Source organism: Notothenia rossii (genome assembly GCF_949606895.1).
Source record: "Notothenia rossii genome assembly, chromosome: 8".
In the NCBI taxonomy this organism is placed as follows: Eukaryota; Metazoa; Chordata; class Actinopteri; order Perciformes; family Nototheniidae; genus Notothenia; species Notothenia rossii.
In genome coordinates this window covers 4,054,905-4,082,846 of record NC_136906.1, presented here as the reverse complement: position 1 = coordinate 4,082,846, position 27,942 = coordinate 4,054,905, and the positions used below count along the sequence as shown (strand labels likewise).

The 27,942-nt window shown below is 37.5% G+C and overlaps 2 protein-coding genes across 7 annotated transcripts in view; both read right to left on the bottom strand.

Moving 5' to 3' along the window:
* Window positions 1-9,148, bottom strand: part of tom1 (target of myb1 membrane trafficking protein) — a 19,507-nt gene extending 10,359 nt beyond the window's left edge. For 4 of the 6 annotated variants that reach the window (XM_079645381.1, XM_079645379.1, XM_079645383.1 and 1 more), the window contains exons 1-9: window positions 8,991-9,148; window positions 7,932-8,016; window positions 7,550-7,628; window positions 6,549-6,698; window positions 5,619-5,741; window positions 3,574-3,696; window positions 2,784-2,900; window positions 1,031-1,164; window positions 93-135 (exon numbers count right to left, since the gene is read on the bottom strand). In XM_079645381.1, the coding sequence (XP_079501507.1) occupies window positions 93-135; window positions 1,031-1,164; window positions 2,784-2,900; window positions 3,574-3,696; window positions 5,619-5,741; window positions 6,549-6,698; window positions 7,550-7,628; window positions 7,932-8,016; window positions 8,991-9,042 (906 nt within the window). In that variant the 5' untranslated portion in view covers window positions 9,043-9,148. The remainder of the gene's footprint in view (window positions 1-92; window positions 136-1,030; window positions 1,165-2,783; window positions 2,901-3,573; window positions 3,697-5,618; window positions 5,742-6,548; window positions 6,699-7,549; window positions 7,629-7,931; window positions 8,017-8,990) is intronic. The other 2 variants (XM_079645380.1, XM_079645384.1) reach the window with 2 other exon arrangements.
* Window positions 9,149-13,361: 4,213 nt separating this feature from the next.
* On the bottom strand, window positions 13,362-23,055 carry LOC307017232 (bMERB domain-containing protein 1). The gene is made up of 6 exons (XM_079646788.1): window positions 22,769-23,055; window positions 21,273-21,393; window positions 18,670-18,743; window positions 17,231-17,345; window positions 15,286-15,356; window positions 13,362-13,723 (listed from the first exon to the last, which is right to left on the bottom strand). The coding sequence occupies exons 1-6, from the start codon at window positions 22,971-22,973 to the stop codon at window positions 13,605-13,607; spliced, it is 705 nt and encodes a 234-aa protein (XP_079502914.1). The 5' UTR covers window positions 22,974-23,055; the 3' UTR covers window positions 13,362-13,604.
* Between the last annotated feature and the right edge of the window lie 4,887 nt (window positions 23,056-27,942).

The following is a 27,942-nucleotide window of genomic DNA, read 5'->3' as shown; positions in this document are numbered from 1 at the left end:
AGTCCATGATGCAAATGTGTTCTAAAACTATGAGTGTTGAGCTGTTGAGTACAAATAACATCCAACTCAAATATTACTGCCATGTTCTTTACCTTCTCTGCTGTGTTGTGTCCATTTGGTATTCGTCTCTCAAACCTGTAAACACCAGAATCAAATTAGTCGACAACATTTTGAAACCATTTTTGTACTCCACTACTTTTATCTGACAGCTTTAGTTACTTTAAGATAAGATAAGATGGATCTTTATTTATTCAAATTCAGTCGTTTTTAGCAGCAACAAACCAGATTTTGGACTAATACCTAACACAGAATTTGAACCATTAAAAAATAGACATTGACACATAATTGTATGTTAAGATATACAGCAGCAGCAGAATATACAGTCATTAAAATAAACTTCATATTTAAGAGCTGTAATGAGCATTAATAATCATAATCCACCAATTGAATATACAGTATATGATTTGGAAATGGGCCAAGTACTTCTATTGATGGTACTTTAAGTAGATTTAGTTCCCGATGCTTTTGTACTTATACTTAAGTAAGATTTTGAATGACTTTTACTTGTAACAGTGTTTTTTATTTAGTAGTGCAACTTTAACTTGAGTAAAAAACCTTCATCCACTGCTGCAAATGGCAAAATACAACCTGTTGAAATATTAAAAGGTCCCCTATTATACTGTTTTTCTTCAATATATTATAGTTCTCAGATATATACAAAACATGTCTCTGAGAGAGATTTGGTTAAAAAGAACACAATGCTGGTGGGTGGGGGGGGGGTTACCTTGGTTGCTGTTTGGCTAATGGTTACACAAGCCAAAACATCGTTATGACATCATAAAGTGGCCAAAATCTGATCAGCTCATTTTCAGAACAGGTTTTTATAGAAATGGATCAAAAAGAGAGAGAATCTTTGTTCCTGAAACTTTCAGAGTCTCTTTCCACAGAGGGAAGTGATTTTGCATAATAGGTGACTTTAAAACCCTCTATATTTTCTATATAAATAACATAGTACTTGAAGGTATTGAACCTCTGGTAGCGGGTGAAGGCGGTGTTCATCTCGTCGTTGGCTGCCAGCAGTTCTTCGATCAGCTTTTCCTCGCTGAGCCGCGGCACCACCTTCACAATCCTGTCCTGCATTTCCTTACACACTGAATATAACTGCTAATGACACAACCAGACAAACAATGTGTGGGCGGGGGTTTGAGGGGCCGGTGGTTCACAAAATGCATAAAGTACGAGATCAGTTAAGAGTAAGGCACTCTCTGTCGCTCAACATCACTGGAAGGAAATTATTATCTGGCACAACAGGCTTCACATTGATCAATATAAAAAAAGTTAGTATTATTACAATCATTTGATTATATAATGAATTGATAGAGTTTAGTTTGCAAGCATAGCATACAGATAACATCCCACAAGAAGTAGCAGAAGCTCAAAGTTTAAACTATTTATCCTTTGCTTTTATCTACTATTCAAATAGGACTTTCATTCAAGATATTCATTAATGCCTTTACTTGCTTGTTCTAATAATGTATGCCTTACTTTTAGCTACTATTAAAGTATTTGCTCATTACTTTTAGCCAACTTGTCAAAAAGGTATTTAATCCCTTTTATATAATAAAATATAGGTATTTAGCTAATTATTTAAACTGTTAGATAATTACTTTAGCTAGTTATTTAAGTGTTCATTGATTACATTTAGCTTAGCATTTTCACTTTTAATGTCTAACTGTATCAACCATTAATTCATTATTTTTAGCTAGCTATTATTTAATCTGTTAATATTACATTAGATTAGCATTTCCACTGTTAAATCATAACCTCTAGCTACCTATTTTAACAGTTTTTTCATTACTTTAAGCAAACTATTTTAACTATACATTCATAACTTTTAGCTAACTATGTCAACTGTTTAATCATTAGCCGGAACTGTTAATTCATTAGCCTACTTAGCTAACTTATTCAACTGTTTATTCCATAGCCTACTTAGCTAACTATTTAAACTGTTATGAAATAATGTTTAACATATTCCTTAGCTAACTTATTCAACCGTTTATTCATTAGCCTATTTAAATAACTTATTCAACCGTTTATTTATTAGCCTACTTAGCTAACTTATTCAACCGTTTATTCATTAGCCTACTTAGCTAACTTATTCAACCGTTTATTCATTAGCCTACTTAGCTAACTTATTCAACTGTTTATTCCATAGCCTACTTAGCTAACTATTTAAACTGTTATGAAATAATGTTTAACATATTCCTTAGCTAACTTATTCAACCGTTTATTCATTAGCCTATTTAAATAACTTATTCAACCGTTTATTTATTAGCCTACTTAGCTAACTTATTCAACCGTTTATTCATTAGCCTACTTAGCTAACTTATTCAACCGTTTATACATTAGCCTACTTAGCTAACTTATTCAACCGTTTATTCATTAGCCTACTTAGCTAACTTATTCAACCGTTTATTTATTAGCCTACTTAGCTAACTTATTCAACCGTTTATTCATTAGCCTACTTAGCTAACTTATTCAACCGTTTATTCATTAGCCTACTTAGCTAACTATTTCAACAGATAATTCAATACTTTGAGCTAGCTCTTTCAACTGTATACATTAGCATACCTTTAGCTTTACCTAATTCAGCTGTTCAATCATTATTTTTAACCAACTATTTTAGGTGTGAAGTGAAGTCATGTAGCTCAACATGACTAACAGGAATGTGTTGCATAGAATACTTCACATGAATAGTCCCTTTTTGGTCATGTTTTTTTTACCTCCAGGAGCTCCATGTCTGTTTGCTTCACAGTGACAGGATCCATCTGACTCATCATGTCTGACATCGTGGTCAGGTTGGTGCGCACCACTCCCAGCTCTACCTTCAGCTGCTTTATCTGCACAATCAATAACATCCCTAAATAAACACTCGTAGAGTATTTCCTTTTAAGAGCAAATAAAGCTATTTTAAAGTGTCTGACAGGAAATGTGAATAGGGCTCCTCCACAATTGGGAAAAGTATGATTATTTAAAATCATATTTTGATTACAATATATTCACGTTTGATCAGTTTTGCATAATTATTCTTACTATGCTTAAAATATATATAAAAATGATGATAGTGGATTCTTTTAAGAGGATTTATACCAAAGAAGGAGATCTCTGCAGCTCATAATAGTATTTAATAGCACATACATATATCCCTTATTCTATGTATTTAATATTATGTATTCTATAGTATAGATACTCTGTAGATTTGTATATTTTATCTTCCTTTTTCTTATATGTGTTACTCTTATGCAATGCCTTGTAAATATGCTGCTGTTACAAAACCATTTCCCAAATAAAGTAACTAAAACCTAAATTAATATTTAGCATTCAACAAATACTGTGCTTCCTTTGTTTTGAATAATGCACAAGTCCATACTGTGATAACATTTTGATTAATTGTGCAGCCGTAGTCATGCAACCACATTTAACCAAACATGGCAAAAAGGCAAGTTATTGAAAGGAAAACAGAGTGCAGTTTAAAAGCTAAAAGCAGTGTTTCTGATGCAGGGGGAGCGTCACCTGGCTGGGAGTCAGAGCATTGTTGCCCTCGAGGGCCAGCTTTAGCTCGGAGCACTGAGGAGAGATGAGCGGAGGTTTGGAAGAGAGGAGCGTAGTGACAGCAGCACCGTTCACAGGAGCAGTCTAAAGCACAGAAACACAAAGAAACCCCAGGGAAAAATCACCAAAGAGGACAGAAAGCAACCCAAATATCAGCACCAGACATACCTCAACCTTATTCTAGGGCTTGGATGGTCATGTTCACACTAACTAACTGATTTTGACTTGAATTTCTTATGTTTACTGTTGGGAAAATTCCAAATGTACCCTTCCAATATCAGAGTAACACATGATAACAAAGGTATCCCAACTGTAGCTGTGAACATGACAGGATGTGTGATTACCTAGAAGAGCATCAGGACTGTTTGAGGCATATGATAGCTATGTGATTAACATGATGATTCAGCCTCTATGGAGAGAGACATATGACAAGCATGCTCATTTCTGACGTGGAGCTAATCTGAAGTAAACATTGAATACTGCTTTCTATTCCTCCGTCTTGAGACTGTGGAACTCCCTCTCTTGGATATCAGCATGTGAAGGACACTGTTCAGGAACTAGTTGATGCTCTGTATGTGATGACTCCTTCCATTCTGGAGAGGATCACAGACACATGGATCCTGAGATTCAAGCTCAAGCCAGGGACCAGTGAGATTTTCCTAACATTTACTTACATATTTTTACTCGATTTTATCTTTTTATTCCATTTCAGTTGTTGGAGCAATTTTCATTAAACACAATTTATTTCTGCAATAAATAAAAGTAGTCTGATTTTTAAATAATACACACACAATTTGATCAAAGTTTGTTTAGCCAAATTAGCAATTTCCACACTGGATTGTTCTAGTGCTCCCAAAGACCCCCCACATGCACAGCAAGCCAAATATACGGCTTGGATCGTCATGGTTCCCATTTAGTGACGTGCAGTTGCTCGAGATTATAGATTAAACTGCAGTTTATTTGGCTAATTTCCACAGGATTTGTAGCACCCACAACAACACATTATTGCCGTTGTTGATTTGATTTTTCCTTTATTTCTTGCCACATTAGTTGTGTCAGTGCGAGTAACATTTGGAACAAATTAAAATAAAGTTTACTCTCCACATATTTATCAAGAAGTTTGAGCTTTTATTCCCCTGTCCAATTTGGCCTTTCATTCCTGGACATTAAGAGTCTACGTTTTTTAACTTTAGAAAATAATATTTTCCCTTTAACACCAAAACATGGTCTTGGGTCTTTAGAATATATTGATAACTAAATGTTGCTTTTTTAGATGTTGGATGTAACTGTCTCAAACTAAATAGCCTTTAATCAAATCCTTCACCAAAACGTCTCTGAGCGTGTGACCACATGTAATTCAGTAGTATAAGTTTAGCTCACTGACAGCACTACTTTGCTTCAAACTTTCTCCCCCTCCATCCTATACATTATACATCTCAATAATTGCACAATACCATGAAAATCTCTATTGTGACCAACTTTTACTCAACGTTGGTAACGATGAGATGAGTGCAGTATGATATAGTATTTCATAGATTTGCAAAAGCTACAAAAAAGTGGTCCAAATTGTCCCTTGATAAAGTCTGTCAAACAAAGGCACTGAAACTAAAATACCCGAAAGAAAAACGCCCGAAGATGACAGGCAGCGACCCAGATACCAGCACCAGACATGCTTATACCTTTTTGTAGGGCTTTGAACACCAAAGAATTGCCTTGGGTCTTTAGAATGGATTGATAATGTAATTTTGCTTGTTTTTTTTAACCCAACGAATCAGTTTGAGATGTTGTATGTGTCTAAAATGTCTTAGTCAAATCCTTCACCAAACGGTAATTCAGTATTGTAACTTAAGATTGTAACTTTCATAGAATTGCAAAAGCTACAAAAATGTGATCCCAATGGTCCTTTCACAGGAAAAGTCGAAGGCACTGAAACAAAAAGACCAGAAAGAAAAATGCCCGAAGATGACAGGCAGCGACCCAGATACCAGCACCAGGCATGCTTGTACCTTATTGGGCGAGTACCCGTCCAGCTCCGTCATGGGGAACTCCAGCCCCTTCCTGCGCAGGTCCTCGTACACCGACACCACGCCCGTCAGGTCTGGAGAGCTACGAAACGCATCCGCCCACGCCTGGAGGAGGAAACCACAGATATTATCAGAGAACAAAGAAACGTGACCACACCAAGACTCATTACAATACAACAACCCTGATGTGCTTTTCCAGGCTGCCGCAGGGTTGCCAAACACGTTAGGTGGCATTCCTTTGTACATGTACGATGCTGAGCAATGATCTGCAAGCTGTGTTGTTTTAAAGCTGGCTGGAATTAGCAAGCCAACACTAGCCAACTAGCAAACTGTCTGAAAGCTAGCGTGAGTGTGCTTTTCCCACATGAGTCAAACAAAGTTATCACTCCTGTGGGGATAGGTCCATAATCTGAATACTTTATTTATCCAAGCATGTAAAATAAAAATATATAAAAAATTAAATACAAGTATTATTATAAATATAAGAGTTAAAAGTAAAAAATATGCAATAAAATCAAAATATTTATGTAAACATAAGAATTTAAAATTAAGATGTGCAAATATAATAGGGAAAAATATATGTATATAAACATGTGAAGTTCAATAAAAAATGCACAATAAACAAAAAATAGAAACATATTTTTTAAGTAAATATAAGAAAAAGAAAAATGTGCACATTGTACTACAATATATAACAACAATGAATATGTAAACATACATACATGTATTAGTATTAATAAAGCTATGTGTAGCGCAGTATTAACACTATTTAATAATTACGAGTCACAGAGGGTGAGGTAATTATAGTCGAGCAACCTGACCGCACCAAGACTCATTACAAAACAATAGCCCTGATTATTTTCCCACGTTGCCTCAGTGTTGCCGAACGTGTTGGGCAGCATTTCCTCCTACCTGCACGATGCTGAGCACGCGGTCGTGGACGACTAAAGGAGGGTTGTTCCTCGGGATGATCGCTCGCACCAACACGCCCTCCACAAAATCCCTTGTCGTCACCAGGATGTGGAACCTGTAGCCGCAGTTCTTCACACACGTCTCCAGGACCTGACGCGCAGAACGAGTTATATTTTATAACTCAAACGATATGATAATACTTTAATGGTCAGATCAAGTCTGGAATGTGGCTTGCATCACAGCAGCTCCATGTGTCACATCAACAGACAAACATCAAGACACGATACATGGAAAACAAACATTTAACATAACAGCACAATCAGTGAGAGAAAACCTGCTCAAGGAGCCTTCAGCGTGCATTTGATCTGAATTCAGCTCTGAGTTTACTGAGACGATGGACTGGAGCACAGAGGATGCTTCAGTCTGACTTTATTGAATTGCGGGACCCTGAGAACATTAAGTACTATATTGACATACGTGTCATACGCTGCTTTACACTTTTAAACCACGACATTTCAGGGGCAAATATCCTACCTTTTACTCCACTACATACATTAATATCTACTTTTTACTTATAAAAACCAATAATATAATGTAAAAAGGCTCTTTCATGTATTCGTTAGAAAGAAAAACAGCTAGCGTAATTTTCTTTAATAAAACAATAGTGTGAATATAGCCATTATATAGGCTGTATAACCTGCGCAAGTATTAAATACTAAAAACACATACTGTAATATATATTGTATATTTCAATAGTCTGGTTTTTATTTTGTCTTGTGTTTATTTACATATGTTTTTCTATTTTATTTCATCTAATTATATCTTTGAAGTTTCAGAACTTTGGGAAACTGTAAAAAAAACTTATTCTGATTCTGATTATGCATACTGAGTACTTTTTATTTTCAACCTTAAATACATTTAGCTGATTCATCTTTTGTACTTCTACCCATTTAACACTATGAATTACTTGTAATAGAGTATTTTAAGTATTTCACACTCACCGTGAGCGTCAGCATGACCTCCTTGAAGTTCTTATTTCCCATAATCCTTTTCTTTAAGGCTCTGACGGCGTCTTTAGGTCTGTCAATCAGAAACATGTTCAACAGTCAGAGGCATGAAACACACACACACACACAGACGACGCACACACAGATACAGGCCACACACACACACACACACACACACACACACACACACACACACACACACACACACACACACACACACACACACACACACACACACACACACACACACACACACACACACACACACACACACACACACACACACACACACACACACACACACACACACACACACACACACACACACACACACACACACACACACACACACACACACACACACACACACACACACCCTTCCTCTGCGCTGTTGATGGCATCGCAGATCTCCATGTTGAGGGTCCAGTCGTCTGACGGCAGGCTGGAGCTGGTCGCACTCTCTGGGAAAAATAAAGGAAAATACAATGTTTACAATATTAAACTGTACTAAAATGAATAGTGTAGTAATTACAGTTTAATCATAAATAAATCAAACCACTTCCTTTATTATTATTTACCTATGTATGCTCAATGTGCCACAATATTGGTTCTAATTGGTCGTACGTTTAAATATTTAGATCCCATGAAAAAAGCCCACTTTTTTTTATCAATAATAAAAGTAAGTAATTAGAAAAATGACACAAATATATATTGTGTTTAACAAGTGTATGACTGCTGTTTTTTTTCCTTATATAGCCTATATACTGAAACATGTGCAAAACAGTTTGACCTATTTTGTAGATTCAATATATTTGTGATAGGGAAACGCTTGGTAGATATTTATCACAACACAGTAATAATTTATCCTCAGCATTACACTTGTAATTGCTACAGTAGGCCTACAGTGCGTTTCCTGATGAGTAGATATTGTGTTATATTTATGTAGAAATGTACAGATTACGAGTAATAACAGGATCTCTACCATGATTAAATCTGCTCATCTATTCATTCAAATGACTAACTCTCAATTTCCATAATCTCCTATCACACACACATGCAGTCATTAAGCTACAGTTGGACGTGCATCTAATTTAGGTCAGGAGGATATGGCCCACTTTAAACAGACAGAATAACAACCAATCAAATCACGCCTCACCTCACCTAAGCCCCGCCCCTTACACATCATTGGTTAGCGGTCGCGACAATCGAACAGAAACCCGTTGCTACACTACTTGGGTAATAAATGCACCTTAAATTCATAAAAACACGTTTTATCTGGTGTATTCAAAGCATGTTAATGAATAATTATAAGAGGAGAAGAAGTCTACGTGTCCTCAGCGGGATGCATCCGGTGAAGGTGACAAAGCCTGCAGGATTTGGGTGTTTTTTAAGCCTAACATGTGAATGAATTATGGCGGTATTTAAAATAACTCACCTATCCGCTGACCCACCGGCGTGCTGAAGGGATTCCCCAGTAGAAACTCCATGTTGAAGCCGAAGAGAAGCAGCCTGTCCCCGGTGTGAGTGCACCGACCTGCCTCTCTCTCTGCCGCTGCGCAACACCCAGCTCTGCGTCATCTTTAAAGAGACAGCAGCAGGCTGGAGCTGGAGAGGAATCAATTCAATTCAAAGGATTATTGTCATATGCACATAAGCTACAGAGGTGTACACGCTTTTTTCACCGAGGACCACATACAGAAAAATATACGAAGGGCTGGCCACTCACTGGAGGTATACCGCCTCATAAGTTCAGTTACAAGTCAGTAAACTCAATCAAATGTAGGTCAATTATGCTTGTTACTTGAAAATGCTTTGAGAAACAAAACAGCTCACAGCTCTCCATAGGGTTTCACTTATTTTGTTGGAAGCTCATTCCTTAAAACAGGAGCTTCATTTTGCTTATATCTGAGTACTTCTACTTTGACTAAAGTACAAGGTCTGAGTACCTCTACTTTGACTAAAGTACAAGGTCTGAGTACCTCTACTTTGACTAAAGTACAAGATCTGAGTACTTCTACTTTTACTCAAGTACAAGATCTGAGTACTTCTACTTTTACTCAAGTACAAGATCTGAGTACTTCTACTTTTACTCAAGTACAACATCTGAGTACTTCCACCTCTGGCTACATCATAGTTTGACAATAAAGTCCCAGGCTCTTGCAACATACATTATATTTAAAACAAGAAATTGAACAAAAATGATCATCATATAAATTATTATTTTATATATATAATGAAGTTAACGTTATTCATGTCCAAATATGTTCATGTCAAATTGAATACGGTATTGTTTTTGGGTTGCTGTTAACTTCTAGTACATTTCTAGTTGCAGAGCTTTCAACTACATCACATGGTTTGACTTATTCTTATCTAGCTGTTTCCAAAATCTCAACTTTAACAACTTTTAAAAACATCCTTAAAGTGCTCAGAACAATGGAAGCTTGGACAGACTTTGTGTTGTGAGGCTCTCGGCCACTTGGGTGCACTGTTTGATTTCACATTTTCAAAGGATTCAAATACTTTATTTGATCATATGCACAATAGCGACAGCGTAGTTGTTGGCAATGAAAGCTTTTAAGTTTCACGCTGCTCCAACAACGCAACATACAATATATCTAAGATAAAAAAAGAATAGGGAATGGGACAAATAGTGCAAAAGAGATAATAAGGAAAGTTCAGGACCTTTAAGTCAGTGAATTAATTCATACAAAAAGGGTTAGCACAAAAACAATAGTGTCCTCTGTAACCTGTCAGAACCCTGTTGCTATGTATTATGTATGTTTTTTTTTTAAATGTATAAACATTAATAGTTTGAATTGGCATTTCAAGAATTTTAAGCCAATTGTTGATTGTTTTCAATGATCTTATCTAACTTTTAATTTTGTTATATTAAAACATTTATTTTAAGGGTGATTTGGAAACACCTGTCCTGGGTCTACAGATATAAAATAGCCTCTTGACACCTCAACCCAAATTTCGATTAACAATATTGAGTGTATGAAAGTCGCTTTGGGTAAAAGCGTCTAACAAGTGTCATGTAATGTAATGTCCATTATCATGTTTGGTCACATGACAGACTGTAAAGGGTTTTTAGTTTCAAAAATAGCGTCTGATATAAATAGCGTCAAACTGTTAAGGTATGGCAAACATTGCAAGACATTTAGCATACAGTATTTTACATTACAGGCAGAAAAATAGGCTAAGGTTTAAAATAAGGATCAAATGTTTATGGTAAATGGTCTGTACTCATATAGATCTTTATCAGGTCTTTAAGACCCCTCAAAGCTCTTTACATACTACGAGTCATTCAACAATTCACACCTCATTCATGCACACACACATATAGAGACACACACACACACACACACACACACACACACACACACACACACACACACACACACACACACACACACCGTTGGCCATCGGGAGCACCTCAGGGTTCAGTATCTTGCCCAAGGACACATCGACATGTGGACTGCACGGGCTGGGATCGAACCCACAACCTTCTGATTGAAAGACACTCCCTCACAGCCATGTGTGAAATGCATCAGAGGTTAAACTAAGTGTTGCATCTTTCTGCATTCCTTCCCAGCACATTTCACCTTCTAATGGTATTTTTACTTTCCCTCCTCCCCCCTTTATTTCAACCTTTTGTAACTCTGCTTTTGTTTCCCTCTCTTTGCTTTCAGTGGCTGACATGAACTGCCACAAAGAACTTTTATTTACTTTCCCTGGAGACCAAATACTGAGGGCTTCTTTGCATGTACAGCAGCATACTGTACAGCTCCAGGGTTATTAAACGCTTTCAGGGGAGCCGAAGCTGTACAAATCACAAAGTCTTTAATTGGCGAAGCTCGATATCGCCTTTCCAGGGACTGTTAACCGTCTGGCAAGCAGCATCTTCACAAGCAGCATCTTCACAAGCATCCAATTAGAGAGGGTTGGCAGAAACGTGTCTGCATTCACAGTGTGTAGCTCCCTGATTAGTCTCCTCAAACTGCAAATTAAATACAGAGCGCTTCAGTCTGTTTATCTGCAGCCAGCTGTGGCCTTTATCGTCGGCCATGAGGAGGAAACGCCAAACATTACTGCAGGAGAAGAAGAAGAGAGCTGGAGGAAGTACTCAGGTTTAAAGAGACCCTATTCTGCTTTTTGGGGTCCCCTTTCCTGTAGCGTGAGAGGTTTGCTTCATTCCCGAATTTCCTAAAACGCCTCCAGTGGACTCCTTTCTTAAACATAACATAACATAGTAACATCACTATGGAACAATCACGCTCCTATTGGCTAGAGCTCCAACATATTGTAATGTACGTGATAGGCTATGGGGCGGGACATCGCTAAGCGGTTGACCAATCACAACAGAGCCGGCCAGCTAACCAATCAGAGCAGACTGGGCTCTGGTTTCAGACAGAGGGTGAAAGGAGGTGCTGCAGCACAGGCAGTATGAGAACAAGACTGAGTATTATTCAGACAAAAAAATATATGTTTTTGCTGCATCTCCCCTGTATGAGTCATCTGTGGCTGCAGTCTGCACTGTTTTGGTTTTGTGTGTGTGTGTGTGTGTGTGTGTGTGTGTGTGTGTGTGTGTGTGTGTGTGTGTGTGTGTGGTGATGGTAGGCAGCTGAGGTAAGTCATGTGGAACTGAAACCATCTGGTTTTCTCCTCACCACAATGAACAATCATAACATCCCACAACACACACACACACACACACACACACACACACACACACACACACACACACACACACACACACACACACACACACACACACACACACACACACACACACACACACACACACACACACACACACACACACACACACACACACACACACACACACACACACACACACACACACACACACACACACACACACACACACACACACACACACACACACACACACACACACACACACACACACACACACTCCCGTTGTCATGGCAGTGACACAGGATGCTGGTCGATATTTAAGTCCTGGTTTCCACCTGTTTCTATGATATATGCACAGCAGCTGCATTTACAACATCCACAAGTAAGAATAATAACACATGATATGGGAAATAGACAATTAACATAAATGTAAAATCCCTATAGAAACATGTTCAACACATTAGTTTCAGACAAAACATCTGTGGACCCTAAAAATGGAGCAGCAATAAAAGTCTTTATTGAAGCAGCATTGCAAAGATTTACATCAAAATAATACAAATACAGATAAAGTTGCATTATTTTGATGAAAACATATTTTAAGAAAGCAGACTGTAAGGCATTATACTTAACGGCTACACATGAATCAGGCAATCAAGACTTTGGTTTGAATGATGGTCTGTTCCCTTTTCGTCAACATCTGATGAAAGTAAAAGGCTCTCAGCTGCTTTCCTTTCCTAATAAAATGATCTTCTTACATTACCTCAATATACTGCATTTCTCCTCTGATCTTCTTCCTAATTGAACTATTTTCCTGACCAACAATTACCTGGATGATGAAATGAGGAAAGCATCGGTCTTAATAATACCCATAATACTCTGCTTCAGTACTACAGTAGTTTCTACCCTTATTCACATCTTAATATGTCACAATGAGCAACCATAATAATATCTGATTACTTTAATTAGACAGAAAGCCAGACATGTTCCCCTCTGCAATATATAAACGCAGTATTTCACAGAATCACATAATATACTATAAATATACAACTTTCATGTTACATTTATACAAGCTGTAGATAAATGCAGATCATCTTTACGGCAGACATACAGCATATACATGTAAACAGGGAGGCTCAAATGTCCACACACACACACACACACACACACACACACACACACACACACACACACACACACACACACACACACACACACACACACACACACACACACACACACACACACACACACAGAGAGAGAGACACACACACACACACACACACACACACACACACACACACACACGCACAGAGACACACACACACACACACACACACACACACACACACACACACACACACACACACACACACACACACACACAGTGTTACATGATGGAGCAGGTGAAGCCGCAGCAGTCCTTCAGCAGTGTAACTCGAGTTTTATTGAAAAATGGCGACGATGTTTGCTGCGATTTGGACGCCACCTTCTGATCTGGCAAAACACCTGAGAGTAAAGGAGAAGGGGAAGTCAAGTATTTGATTAGACACATCGTATACTGTGTTTCTCTACCTTTACATTTAAAGTTATATTATGTACTAATACTACTTCTCCAGACTGAAATGTGCTCTTATTCTGAAAAACAAACTGATAATGTGCTCTTATTCTGAAAAACAAACTGGTAATGTACTTTTATTCTGAAAAACAAACTGGTAATGTGCTCTTATTCTGAAAAACAAACCAGGTAATGTACTTTTATTCTGAAAAACGAACTGATAATGTGCCTTTATTCTGAAAAACAATTGTTAATGTACTTTTATTCTGAAAAACAATTGGTAATGTACTTTTATTCTGAAAAACAAACTGATAATGTGCCTTTATTCTGAAAAACAAACTGGTAATGTGCTCTTATTCTGAAAAACAAACCAGGTAATGTACTTTTATTCTGAAAAACAAACTGATAATGTGCCTTTATTCTGAAAAACAATTGTTAATGTACTTTTATTCTGAAAAACAAACTGGTAATGTGCCCTTATTCTGAAAAACAAACTGGTAATGTGCTCTTATTCTGAAAAACAAACCAGGTAATGTACTTTTATTCTGAAAAACAAACTGATAATGTACTTTTATTTTGAAAAACAAACTGATAATGTGCCCTTATTCTGAAAAACAAACTGGTAATGTACTTTTATTCTGAAAAACAAACTGATAATGTGTTCTTATTCTGAAAAACAAACCAGGTAATGTACTTTTATTCTGAAAAACAAACTGATAATGTGCCTTTATTCTGAAAAACAATCGTTAATGTACTTTTATTCTGAAAAACAAACTGATAATGTGCCTTTATTCTGAAAAACAAACTGATAATGTGCTCTTATTCTGAAAACAAACTGATAATGTGCTCTTATTCTGAAAAACAAACTGGTAATGTGCTCTTATTCTGAAAAACAAACCAGGTAATGTACTTTTATTCTGAAAAACAAACTGATAATGTACTTTTATTTTGAAAAACAAACTGATAATGTGCCCTTATTCTGAAAAACAAACTGGTAATGTACTTTTATTCTGAAAAACAAACTGATAATGTGTTCTTATTCTGAAAAACAAACCAGGTAATGTACTTTTATTCTGAAAAACAAACTGATAATGTGCCTTTATTCTGAAAAACAATTGTTAATGTACTTTTATTCTGAAAAACAAACTGGTAATGTGCCCTTATTCTGAAAAACAAACTGATAATGTGCCCTTATTCTGAAAAACAAACTGATAATGTGCCCTTATTCTGAAAAACAAACTGGTAATGTACTTTTATTCCGAAAAACAACTGGTAATGTACTTTTATTCTGAAAAACAAACTGATAATGTGCCTTTATTCTGAAAAACAACTGGTAATGTACTTTTATTCTGAAAAACAAAATGATAATGTGCCTTTATTCTGAAAAACAAACTGATAATGTGCCCTTATTCTGAAAAAATGAAAATTTTTAGTAGTGAGTTTACACTGACAGCCTCATGAATGAATGAAAACTGTATTACAGACTCAGGGTCCAGATCATGGCTAGACTCACCTTTTGAAGCCAATGCCTTGGGAAATTTGGAGTGTAGGAAGGCTGCCATTTCTCTGTCCTCTTCTCTTTCCCTGTGGAGGAGAATACGCCCATGTTTTTTATTTGCCAAGTACGTGGTTCTAATATTTTCTCATGGTAAATGTCACTCGGTTGCATTTTGTGAGAAACCGAGGAGATGGGCACGACCGACAAATCCTCAGGAAAGGATTTTAATCTACTGTGAAAGGAGTGAACCCACAGCACACCATCCTCTACCCAGTTTGTTTTTCACAAACACGTCAATAATGCAGGATTCCGCAGTCTGAGACCAAATCAAAATGTCACTCAAAACTGCTTATCAGTGAAGGCAGCTAACAATAGCACCACAAACAACAAATCTGAGCGACGGTGGACCTGTTGCTAGCATTTAGTGTGAATGTGATACAACGATCAAATAATAACATTGTAAATTCAATGAATGGGCCAAATAATAATAATATTAAGTGTTTTTTTTAATAGTTATTGAATATGGGAACTTTTTTTACTAAGTAGAGACATAGTTGTCCAGTATAGAAATACAATACTGCATTGAATTGGCATCATTAGGTCAGACAATTTGGAAGCTATTGAATAAAATCCCAACTTTTCAAAAATGAAACTGCTTAATTTTCATTTGAATAACTATATAAAATAGAAAAATACACTATATCCCATAAAAAAACAAGTGTGTCCTATGTTGTAATCACAATGCTGCCTTGATCTGGAGTCGAAGGTTCACATAACCTGGAAGCTATTGAATTAAATACAAACTTTAAACTATTGAAAATGCTACAGCATTAATAGAAAATAGATAAAACACACTAAAAATAAATAAATAAATGTGTCTTACTTGGTTAGTAACATATGACAATTCTGCATTGAGTTAGAGTCGTAAGCTCACATGACATAGAAGCTATTGAAATCAATCCTAATTTTCAATAAAAAAAATCCTACATTTGTAAAACAATGTTCATAAAAAGTAAAAAAAGCGGTAAAATCCCATTAAAATCGGAGCGTCCTACTTGTCTTATGTAGTCATACAATGCTGCATTTATTTGGATTCATTAAAGTGCATGATGTGGAAGCTTTTAAAAATAAATAGCACACCCTTGATAGTTAGTATTTGTCCAGGATATTCTCATATGGAAACTCAAGTTGTGTGAAAGTGTTGTATAAATGTTTAATAAAATGCCGGCTATGTTAATTTAATATTGTTCTTTCTTTTTTATTATCTTCTACTCCTCATTGAAAGCAAACTTTTGTCCCTTATAGGCCTAGGTCTGTTTCCGGTTATTTTTATTTTGAAATTCAGTTCCTGACGGACGCCAAAGAAGCCTGAGATTATGGAATTAAACAAATAAATAAAAACAAGGATAATTGTGTGTTATTGGTGAGTAAATAACAGGTTGTTATTTCAAAAAGAATAACAAATTAGAAGGAAAAAAAGATTTTAAAAAATACAGATTTCAGTATTCTGAGGCTCTGAGCCCCATTTATTTTCCTCACAGGCGACAAAAAAAGTCTGACATTATACGATTTAAAATAAAAACAATAATCGTGGCTTGACATTGAGTAAGAACATGTTTTTATGAACCACACAGCTTCCGGTCTTCCAAGACCCGAACGGACAAAAAGACGAAACATACTACCAATAGAAATACATTGCTTTTAAAATCGTTCTGTGTGACACGAAAAAAAGGGGAAACTCGTGTTGGTGAGCACGAATCAATAGATCAAATGTCGTGACTATAACACGAAATGCCGTGAGACTGGGTTGGGTACAGGGGGTGCGGTGTAGAAGAGGTTAATAAAAACTCCCAGAAACCCATTGTTTTGTAAACAGAGTGCAGTGTAATGTCTGCAGAGCCTCAGAAAAACCTCACTAAGTCAAAGTCTCTTTTCCAATCGATTGATTTAATATCCTCACCTCAGCCTTTCAAACTCCACATCGTCCACCAGGAAGTCTCTGGTCTCCACTAGCTTGTTGATCTGCTGCAGAAGCTCCTCTTCCCGCTTTCTGTCTCCATTGGACTGATCATTTTCTGTTTAAAAATCACATAATCCTTACATAAAATACAGCCTCCAGTTTTAACATAATTAAGAATGATATTCCTGGTCTGTTACAGTCAAAGCTATATTTCACAGAACAGAAGATGTAATACTCTACTTATTATGTTTATTAATGGCGTGTGTATAACGTAATTTCCCATGTAAAACTGATTCATTGCAAATAATTGAACAAGCTAATTTCCATAGGAGAACAGCTTGCCTCATTAAAGTGGCTTAACGAGGCTGTGTTTGCAGCTAGATGCTAACCTCTGCAAGCTAGCATGACTGTGAAACACAGTGACTGACCATGCTGACTTGTTGATGTTTAGCAGACGGCTTACAGCTATTGTGTTAACGTCTTGTAAGAAGGTACAAATGTAATGTTAGGCTATAAAGGAACTACAGCACGGTCACATGACTTCACATCACTACCGCTAAGCTAAAAGAGGCTAATGTTTCTATCGTTCTTAAGCGTTGAGGGTCAACTAAGTGTGATTTTAGCCTAAAGTTGGACTAACAGAGATCCTTCAGATTGTTCCCATTTTCATTTCATCAAAAAAAACGAACAAAGATGTCTTAGATGAGTCCTATTAACAATCATAGGACCGCAGTTTGATCTAGCCACTTATGCTAACTCGATGTTAGCATCCAACTGCAAGCTAGTCACTTTCTTTCTTCTATTATTTGCCATTTTCTATCAAATACAAACACTTTAGGAGAATTCATGTAGCATATACACCAAGAGGCAGTCCAAATAGACACTTTTCATATTTCAAATACTTGTTTTTGGAAAAGCATGTTTATAATTGCTACTTAGCAGGGAAAAAAGGTAAAGTTGAGCTAGCTAGCATGGCAATGAAAGACAGTTCTAAAGTTAGCCTCCTAATCAGTTTCGTACGCCTCTTTAGCAACATTTGTATTGAAAGCATAACCATCTTCTACACTATACTGCACGAGAGCTGTCATCTAAATCTTAATGAATATTGATGTGGAATATGAGAATTTGAGTTTATTCAGACAGTAGACATTATATTACCAAAGCTCAAGTGGAAAATGGGAAAGCCTTGAGAGGATCGTTGTCTGTGTTTGAGGTGAGGTAATTGGATGTGAAAAGTTTTATTTGTATTCAGCTTGTACAGAAAATGTGTTGAAATCCCTCCAGTCTTTGTCTCTAAGGTAACTTCTCGTCAGAAAAAGACATTGCTACGGTATCGCTGGCATCTCTTCAACGATAACACGGCAAATAATAACTGAATTCGAAGTTTCCTGCAGGTTTAAAAGATGTAACAGTAAGAGAGTGACTCTTTTTTCATTTACCTGGAATTGAGACAAGTTTCTGCAGCTCTGTCTTCAGCCTCGTGATTTCTTTGCAGAGCTGAATGTCGTCCATCCTGAGTGGAAAACAGACAAACAAACAAATATTTGGCAGGAAAACAGGTTCTATATATGCCTCTTCTTTAAAAACACAATATGGACATTGTGTCATGGCAGCAAAGCAATTTCCTTCCCATACAAACACAAGTGTAACATTTACTTAAACAGAAACACACTGACAGCGATGTCCGTGAGATTATTAGCTGGAAAAACACGGCCACGCTGCCCTCTGTGAACGAATCACAGCTGACAGTATCTGATCTAATTTCACCTTCAAACATCAGGAGCTGTCACACCAGTGTTTGTGTGTGTGTGTGTATGTGTGTGTGTGTGTGTGTGTGTGTGTGTGTGTGTGTGTGTGTGTGTGTGTGTGTGTGTGGCCTAGCATTACCATCCTTGTGGGGACCTAAATCCGTTTACACAGTCACGTGTGGGGACTGACTTCCCTTATGGGGACATAATGGAGGTCCCCATGAGGGGAATCATTCATTTTAGGGTGAAGACTTGGTTAAGGTTAGGATAAGTCCCCAGGAAATGAATGTAAGTCAATGTAATGTCCCCTGAAGTGATGTATACGTGGTATGTGTGTGTGTTTGTTTGAATCTATGTGTATGTGAGCTGTTATTATAGTGATGGCATAAACAGGGAAATGACTGTGATTGAAAAATGGACTCTCAGCTCTTGGTCAATAACAAAAATAGGGTTCACTTCAGTGTCCTTCAGCAGAGGGTATTATATATTTCAGGATGAGCAAAGTGCTGCCAGTTTGGCGAGTTTATTAAAAATGTTACTGCATGAGAGTCTTCTTTGTGTCACAGTGAGTCGAAATAAGGGTACTGGCAAAAGCGGGATTTCAGTAGAAAGCCGCAAATCAACGGCCATGCGAGCAGCTCTGTGGCAATGCTAACTTGCTAATGGGCCTGGCTAGCATTTGTTAATTAGTAATGATTAAAATTAAAGTCAGTATCAATTATCTGTCTAAAAAATTCTCCAGTCTTGAGAAACATGGTGGACAGACCAAAGACTATAAAAACGGACTGACCAATCAAAAGAGAGACATTAATAATCCTAAAAGAAGTGGAAAACATAAACATAAATCCAATCAGAGACACCATAAAGGTCTGAAAAAATGCCTTACTTCTGCCTTCTTTTAAATGGGCGTTTCAACTGATAGCAAAATCATTTTATGGCCTCAATCACTAGTTCAAATTCTTCTTTGTAAACATATTGACCCATTCAATGTAGGTGATATATCAGGGTCTGCAACATGTTGATTGCCTAAATGTTTATGTCCAGCATTCGGTTGTACTAAAAGACACATAAAGGAGTTGGCTGTTCATTTCTTTCATTACTATGTCCTCTTCTTTCATCTACCAACTCTCCCCACAATGGTTGAGCTTCAGTTATTGTATTAGTTTCACTTGATACAATACATTTCATTACATGCAGGAAAACCACATGATTGATAGTGATGTTGTGCATCCCTTTGTTAGCCTCTGGATGCAGAGGATTATGGATCAAAGTGAAAACATGATGTTTGAAACTGAAAGGCTAAACTTAAAAGACCGGTAACATTAAACACTGGAGGCAGCAAAAACAAAACCAGAAGTCATTATTCTGTCTTTCCCTGATTCATCTTATGGCCACATTATGCAGAGCTGGTCGCTGTTCTCATGTGTCGAAATAATGAGGACGGCATTGACAGAAAAAAATTGAAATAATTAAAAGACAGGAGAGAGAACAGAGAAACGGGCATCCCTTGAGATCTGGAAAGAACATGTGTGTATGTCTCTGTGTGTGTGTTGTGTGGCCTAGCATTACTATACTTGTGGGGACCTAAATCTGTTTACACAGTCCCTTGTGGGGACAAAATGGAGGTCCCCATAAGGGGAATCATTAATTTTAGGGTTAGGGTTAGGCATGTGTTGGTTATGGTTAAGGTTAGTATAAGTCTCCAGGAAATGCATGTAAGTCAATGTAATGTATACATGGTATGTGTCTGTCTGTCTGTCTGTCTGTCTGTCTGTCTGTCTGTCTGTCTGTCTGTCTGTCTGTCTGTCTGTCTGTCTGTCTGTGTGTGTGTGTGTGTCTGTGTGTGTGTGTGTGTGTGTGTGTGTGTGTGTGTGTGTGTGTGTGTGTGTGTGTGTGTGTGTGTGTGTGTGTGTGTGTGTGTGTGTGTGTGTGTGTGTGTTGGTATTCTTCTCAGAGTTAAAGCCCTGCTGTTTCCTTCACACACGTTTTGCCGTCGTGCACGTGGCTGCTCTCTCTGACAGTCACAGTGTTTCGTTTCTGTTTCCTGAGGGGCTGCTGACAGTATGTCGGTTTATTCAGATCCCTGCACATATTCTTTCAATTTCACATGTGTTGTCCTCTGTTTGTTTGTCTGTCTTTCCTAACCACTTTTCCTTAACCTCACCGGGGTCATTTCCCTCAGTTTGAAAAGTTCCCGACAAAAACAAAGACTCTTCTTGGGAGTCATCTTGGGTCATAACTCTGTCAGTGTTCTTTTGTTTGTGTCTCTCTTATTTTAAATGTGCAATTCTTACATGTATCTCAGCTCCGATTCCCTCCGTACCAAAATGTCTCTTATCCGCTCAATTTTGCTCAGCTCTCCTTCGATGTCCTCGATCGTAATCGTGGAGTCCGCCATGGAAACAACATCGTCTGCTGGAAAACAAACAACGACCAAACACATTTTTCTGGGTCTGATAACGGGATAAGTAGAGATACACACATTCAAATAATTCTATCATTATCACTAAACCATCGACACAACATCGATATGAAGCAACTAATGTAAACTACTGTAATGTGACAATTTAAAAGAAAACATGGTGGACAGTCGGCCCTAAAAAAGGCATTAGGACATTTCAGGCGAAGTAAGTGGCTCTTTTATGCTTATTTGCAGGTTCATGTTACTATTCAGTGTCTCTACTGGGACATGTCTCCTTGCTTTAATGTTCAAAAAGCTCTTTATTGTTCTCATACTGCCTGAGCTGCAGCACCTCTTTTCACCCTCTGTCTGAAACCAGAGCCCGGTCACAGGGATGTTTGCCTTTACAGAACATTTACAAGCACTAAAACCTATATAGCACACTACAGGAAAGGAAAAAAAACCAAGGCACCTTTAAATCTTCCCTGGATCCAATTCATCATCCCGCTCTGACCAAACCTCCGTGTACTTCCTCCCACTAATTCCTCAAGCATCACTAAATTAAATACAATTTAGTAAAATAGCTGCACTGCCCCTCCTCCTCACCATGAGTCTCGGATCAGCTTTTAATTACCAGACCTCGTTTGAAACGACAATTGCACACACTGGATCACCGGGGATTTCATCTACAAACACATACTCCCCAAACACACACACACACACACACACACACACACACACACACACACACACACACACACACACACACACACACACACACACACACACACACACACACACACACACACACACACACCTGCTGAATCCACAACTTAATTAATGTGTATTATCACATCCATGCACACACACACAAAAACACACTCAAGTCTAAGTAGTGATACCACAGTGTAGAAATACTTTGATACAAGTAAAAGTATTGCATTTAAATTTAAGGTAAGTATAGGTAAGATATATACGTTTTTATTTGTATATGATTTATTGTTATATTAGTTGAATGTTCACTTCTGATTGGTCAATTTGGACATTCCAGAGGTTGTTAATTTTCCAATTTATTCCAAAAATAACTTTGATAACAATGAAATGCTAATACTTTCAATTGTTGTTTGTTCTACGCTACAAACTGAGTCATTCATTCTATAAATATTGTCACTATAATGTCTTACAGGATCTTTTTTTCATTGCAAAGTTAATTTTTATTATTTTATTGGTGGTGTAAATGTGTTTCCATAGCGACCTGATGCTTTGATTATAATATCTGCAGAAAGTTCGGGCAATGCACACATCGCTTCTTTTGCTAGTGACAGCAACATAATGGAAGCATGCATCCAGTGAAATATAAACACTAAATGACTTCTAATTATAACTCACTTGATTTCTGCGTCGCCCCCTCCACCTGCGTCTTCTCCAAAGAGCCGTACTGCTTTGAGGATCTTCTCTCCTTTTCCATATTGTTAAAAACAAATGATGCTTTTTCAGGACTCTGAGACACAAAGATCTGCAGCCTGAAAAATATGTGTAAGATACCGACCAAGTGCTCTGTGTGAGGGAATATAACGCTCGGAGCTGCAAACATATGCTCACACACTCCTTCTCATACACTGGATAAATGGAGCTCCTTCCTATAACACAGGTTGATGCTCTGCAGGACGCCACCTGCTGGAAGAACCGCAGCATGACGAGAGGTGACGAGAGGGAAGTAGATTTGAGTGGTGGTATACAAAGATATTCAGATCCTTTACATTTCTCTAGTGTCTCACTTCAAATTAGGAATAAAAAAATGCTGAAAAAAAGTTAATGATTTTCATTGAAAAAGTCAAAATTCACAGTTCTAAAAAAAAAAAAAAGTTGGAAACCTATACAGATAAAATCTCCAATTTTAGAAGCAAAACAAAAAGAATAGCACAACAGTTAAAAGGAGAAATGTAAAAGAAAACAATTATTTATTTGTTTTTGGGTGCACTGTCCCTTAAAGTCAACATTTCTGTAAAAAGTCTACACTTCTGAAAAAAGTCAAGATTCTGAAGAACTTTAACATTCTGAGAAACATGTCAAAATCAATTACATTCTGAAAAAAGTCAAAACCTTAGAAAATTCTGAAAATCAATTACATTCTGAAAAAAGTCAACATTTCTGAAAAAATTCAACTTTGCTTGAATAAGCCAAAATTCTGAAGAAATTAAAAATTCTGTGAATAGAGTAAAAATTCTGGGAAAAAAAGGTTTTGAGAAAAAAAGTGAAAATCCTGAGAATATTCTGAAGAAAATCAATTTTCCTTGAGAATGTCAAATTTCGGGAAAAAAGGCAACATTTCTTTAGAAGTTCAATTTCCCCTTGAAAAAGTAAAAATTCTGTGAAAATTCCAAATTGAAATTGAAGTGAAAATATTGGAAGAAAGCCGGACAGATAAAATCTCTCAAACATTAGAAGCAAAACAGAAAGAATAGCACGACAGTAGAAAGGAAAAATGTAAAAGGAAAAATATGTTTATTTGTTTTTGGGTGCACTGTCCCTTTAAGACAACATATTTTATTTTCAACACACATCTCTAATGATTTATAACGCATAAAAATACACCTTTTGACATGCGGTATGTTTCGGGAAATTGAAATACAGGTTTGACAAACATTTTCCGGGTACCCGACGGGTGACCCGCAAAAAAAGTAATTCGCGTGTGGTATTTTTTCCGGGTTTGGTTCTGGGTAAAACAAAGATGATGCGGGTCGGGTCGCGGGTGTTGCATAATAAATATATTAAAATAATTAAACACTCATGTACCCACGATTCAAGCTCCTTTCCTGGGTTATAAAGTGAGATGAAGCAGCCTGTCCTCTGGGTGCGCTCTGTGGGTCTCACAGCCTGCTTCTCCAGGGTGCTGGAGAGTCATTTTCAGGCTCCTCTCCACAGTTGTCCCCCTAAAAATGATTTCTAATCATTATTTTTGCATTTAAATGATTTATTTCATCATTAATATGGTTCCCTAACACAATGCACATAGTCTGGAGCTCACTGGGGTCCTGCATATGCTTTAATCAGGCGTTTTAACACTTGTTTCGATGAAAATGATTTTTATTCACTATCATGGGGCTATATAAATCAAATTCCGGGTAATTCGGAGCACAATTGTACCTTTTACTATTTAAATGTATTTGTATTATATATGTTTGGGCTATAAAAGTGACATTTCTGGGTGACTTTCTCAGTTTATGGAGCTTATCCCACAAATTCTGGAGGTTCCAGGCCGAATTTGGGAGCTCATAGGCGGCCTGCTATGCGCCCCCACCCGTGGAAAGAAGAAAAAAGCAAAGAAAACGGTCAATTATATCTTAAAATAATCAAAAATGAAGTTTAAAAAAATTCTCGAAAAAACGACTGAGTGCCAACGGAGCTCAACAAAGCTCAACCCTTCGGCGCTTCGGGAAGAAGCCCCGGACACTTTTCCACTCCCCCGTTGCAACTTACAACGGAGAGGGGAAACCAAGCCTCCCCTTCTCCGTCAAAAAAAATTAATTAATCAATTTCAGGCTACTGTCTGCACGAAATCGGAAACCCGGTTTTTGAGAGGACTGTCTCACTTCATGGAGGAATGTATCCGCTCCATGTGCACTCTGGCTCGGATACATTTGTTGCCAGGAGACCCCCCAGCATGGTTCTTAACAAACTTTATGTTTTTTAATTGGTCTCTGGAGGAATGTAAGGGGAGTGGGCAGGGGACTCTACCCCCATTATGAGGCACTATTTTCGGATACTTTTTTTCATTTTCACCCCTTTTCTATGGATCTCCAAAAAGTTAACTTAGACTTTTTCTGACTGTGGAGGAAAGTGAGGGGAGTTGACAGGGGCCTCATTTATAAAGGGATATACGCTCAAAAAATGGCGTACGCCAGTTTCTACGCAATGTTTGCGATTTATAAAATACTAACTTGACGGGAAAACGTGCGGTCCTCAACACAAGCTCTAACCCATGCGTACGCACTAAGCACACAAACGGGAGAGACGAGAAACTGCGACACCGTTGGAAGAAGGAAGAATGGAGAGAAATATGTGGAAATAATACAATAAATAAAATGTTACCTCTCATTTATCATATATGAAGAATTCATTTTTCAAACATTGATTAAAGCCAATCTTAAAATGATTTAACAAACGCCTGTTTGAGAATCGTCAGTGCACACAAAAACATAACTGGGAGAAATAAATAAATACGGACATGTTATTTAAAACCACCTCGAATATGTTGTGTTAATGTTATGAAATGATTTCTCATAAATGATGCGGTAAGCAGGAGGACAGGATTACGTCTAAACTGACGCCGTTTTGCATTTCTATAGGTTGTATACGAGCATGGTTTTATATACTAACACGTTTAATCGTGTTTTATGCCGTTTGCTAAGACTGGATAAGTCGCTCATAAAATACAGGAGGTATGGAAACTAAGAACACCATATGTGGTAAATTGTACAGCTAATATAACACAACACATTAGTTGTATTTTACTTTAACTGGTGGAGTTAGAGTTGCTGCGGAGCGGGAGGGGTTGAGATGCACAGGCTGCAGTGGAGACGCTGCGCACAGCTGATCGACAGCTGGGACACAAACCACCAAATACGAAACATAATTCAGATCCAGCCGTCATGACTCCACTCCGGATGGATTCCCCGATCATTTCTTACAGTTTCTCATCAAGCGGGGGGCGTCTCCTGTCCCTGGTACAAACACATTGCCTGAGGAAGGCTATGTGTATTTTTTTTGTCATGAACCTTTTTCGGACCACTTATTTATTTATTTCGTGACGATCCGACCTCCATGCTGCTACTCTGGTTCAAACTGCATCCACCAAACAATATGATTTATCTCGACCTCCCCAAAATAACCAAAATCTGACACGGTGTGAGATGTTTTTTTTTAGCTGTTCTGTCGTCATTTCCTGCGATCTTCTTCATAAAGTCAGTCAAAATGAATGAATGAATGAATGGGCGTTTCTTTGACTATTTATAGGCAAACATGGGCGTTACGTGAAGCCCGCGAAAGCTGCACCGCATTTCGAGTCGATTGTGATTTATAAAGGGAAACCGGCGTAGAAAGTGCCGTACGCACTTTCCTCACCGGTACGCAATGTTTGGTGAATCGGAAAATGTCGGAACATTTCTGTACCTATTTTTTGGATTCCTACTACGTAAGCAACCTTCCCACGTGAATCCTACGCACGGCGTTATAAATGAGGCCCCTGGACTTCAATGTAAAGCCAGCCCACATTTTAGTAATGATGTCAAGTTCTCAGCAAATCTGGATCAGCTCCATGGTGCACCCGTATTTAGAGATGTGGGTACGGAGGAAAAGAGAAGGTTTTATTTTCTGACACGTTGTAAGTCTCCTTAGACACTGGGGACAAATATTTATTTATAAAATACATCAAAAAGTGCCCTTTGCATAATAGGTCACCTCAAACATTATAAGACTGTCAAAGAACCAATCTATCTTCAAAACGTGTTATGTATAGTGCTCTAATTTGTCTGTTTATTGGGAAAGGTTGATCATTTACAGAAAAAGAACACGGTTGGAAGGCAATACTTTGTGTTATATTAAGAGAAAACACTTTAAATCTTGTAAAGCATTTCATGTATAATAAAAAAACATTAATGAAAAAATAAAACAACTCAATATACACATCTATGAACTGTACACATATTTCAACTGCTGCAGTTTAGCTAACATGCATTATTGAGCTACACTGCAACTAAAAATCTCAGCCCTTCCTACTACAAAAAACGACCATATAGGTCGATTGTTCAGCAGCTAAATACGACCCAGAGTCACGTTTTAAAGTGTAGCACCTCTAGTGGTCGTGTAAGAAACAACATGCTCCCGTTGATTGCAAAGGCTCCGGAGGGTCAATTATTCACAAATAACCCTCTGGAAAATCCTAAATTGTGGAATAGTTTGGACATTAAAATGCTTTTTGATTAGATTTCTAGCGAGAAGTGTATATTGTACTTTTATAATCTACATCCAGTGGATGTGTAGGATCTATAGTTTGATAGATATTACGAAGATGATTTGAGGTCTCACCAGGAGAACGTGTAATTGTGTGCTTTGTAAGCAATTGGCTTTTGTGCTTGGGATTGGGATTGGGATTGGGATGTGGGATTGTGCGTTTAGTAAACAATTGGCTCTTGGAGTAATGTGCTATTGTAACGGACTGTTGGACAAAAATGGCTTCTTTGTATCTAGTGGCTTTCAGAATAGTGGGACTTCGGAACAATGCAGACTTTCAAAACAATGTCATAGTGCACCCGCGCTGCCCCAACCCCATTTCAAGGCGGATAGCCTTGGAGCTCTGTCATCGTTAATTTGCACAAACTGCAGTAACAGTGAATCTGTAGAAAGTATGCAGCATTTTCTTTTCAAACTTGTGATACAGGTACTTTGCTACTTTTCATGAAGGAAGTATTAAGCTCTTTTCCCCAGGAATATAGACGTGGTATTATCAATGTTATCATGAAACACCAAGAAACTAGTAAGTATGATTCACTACGACGGTACAT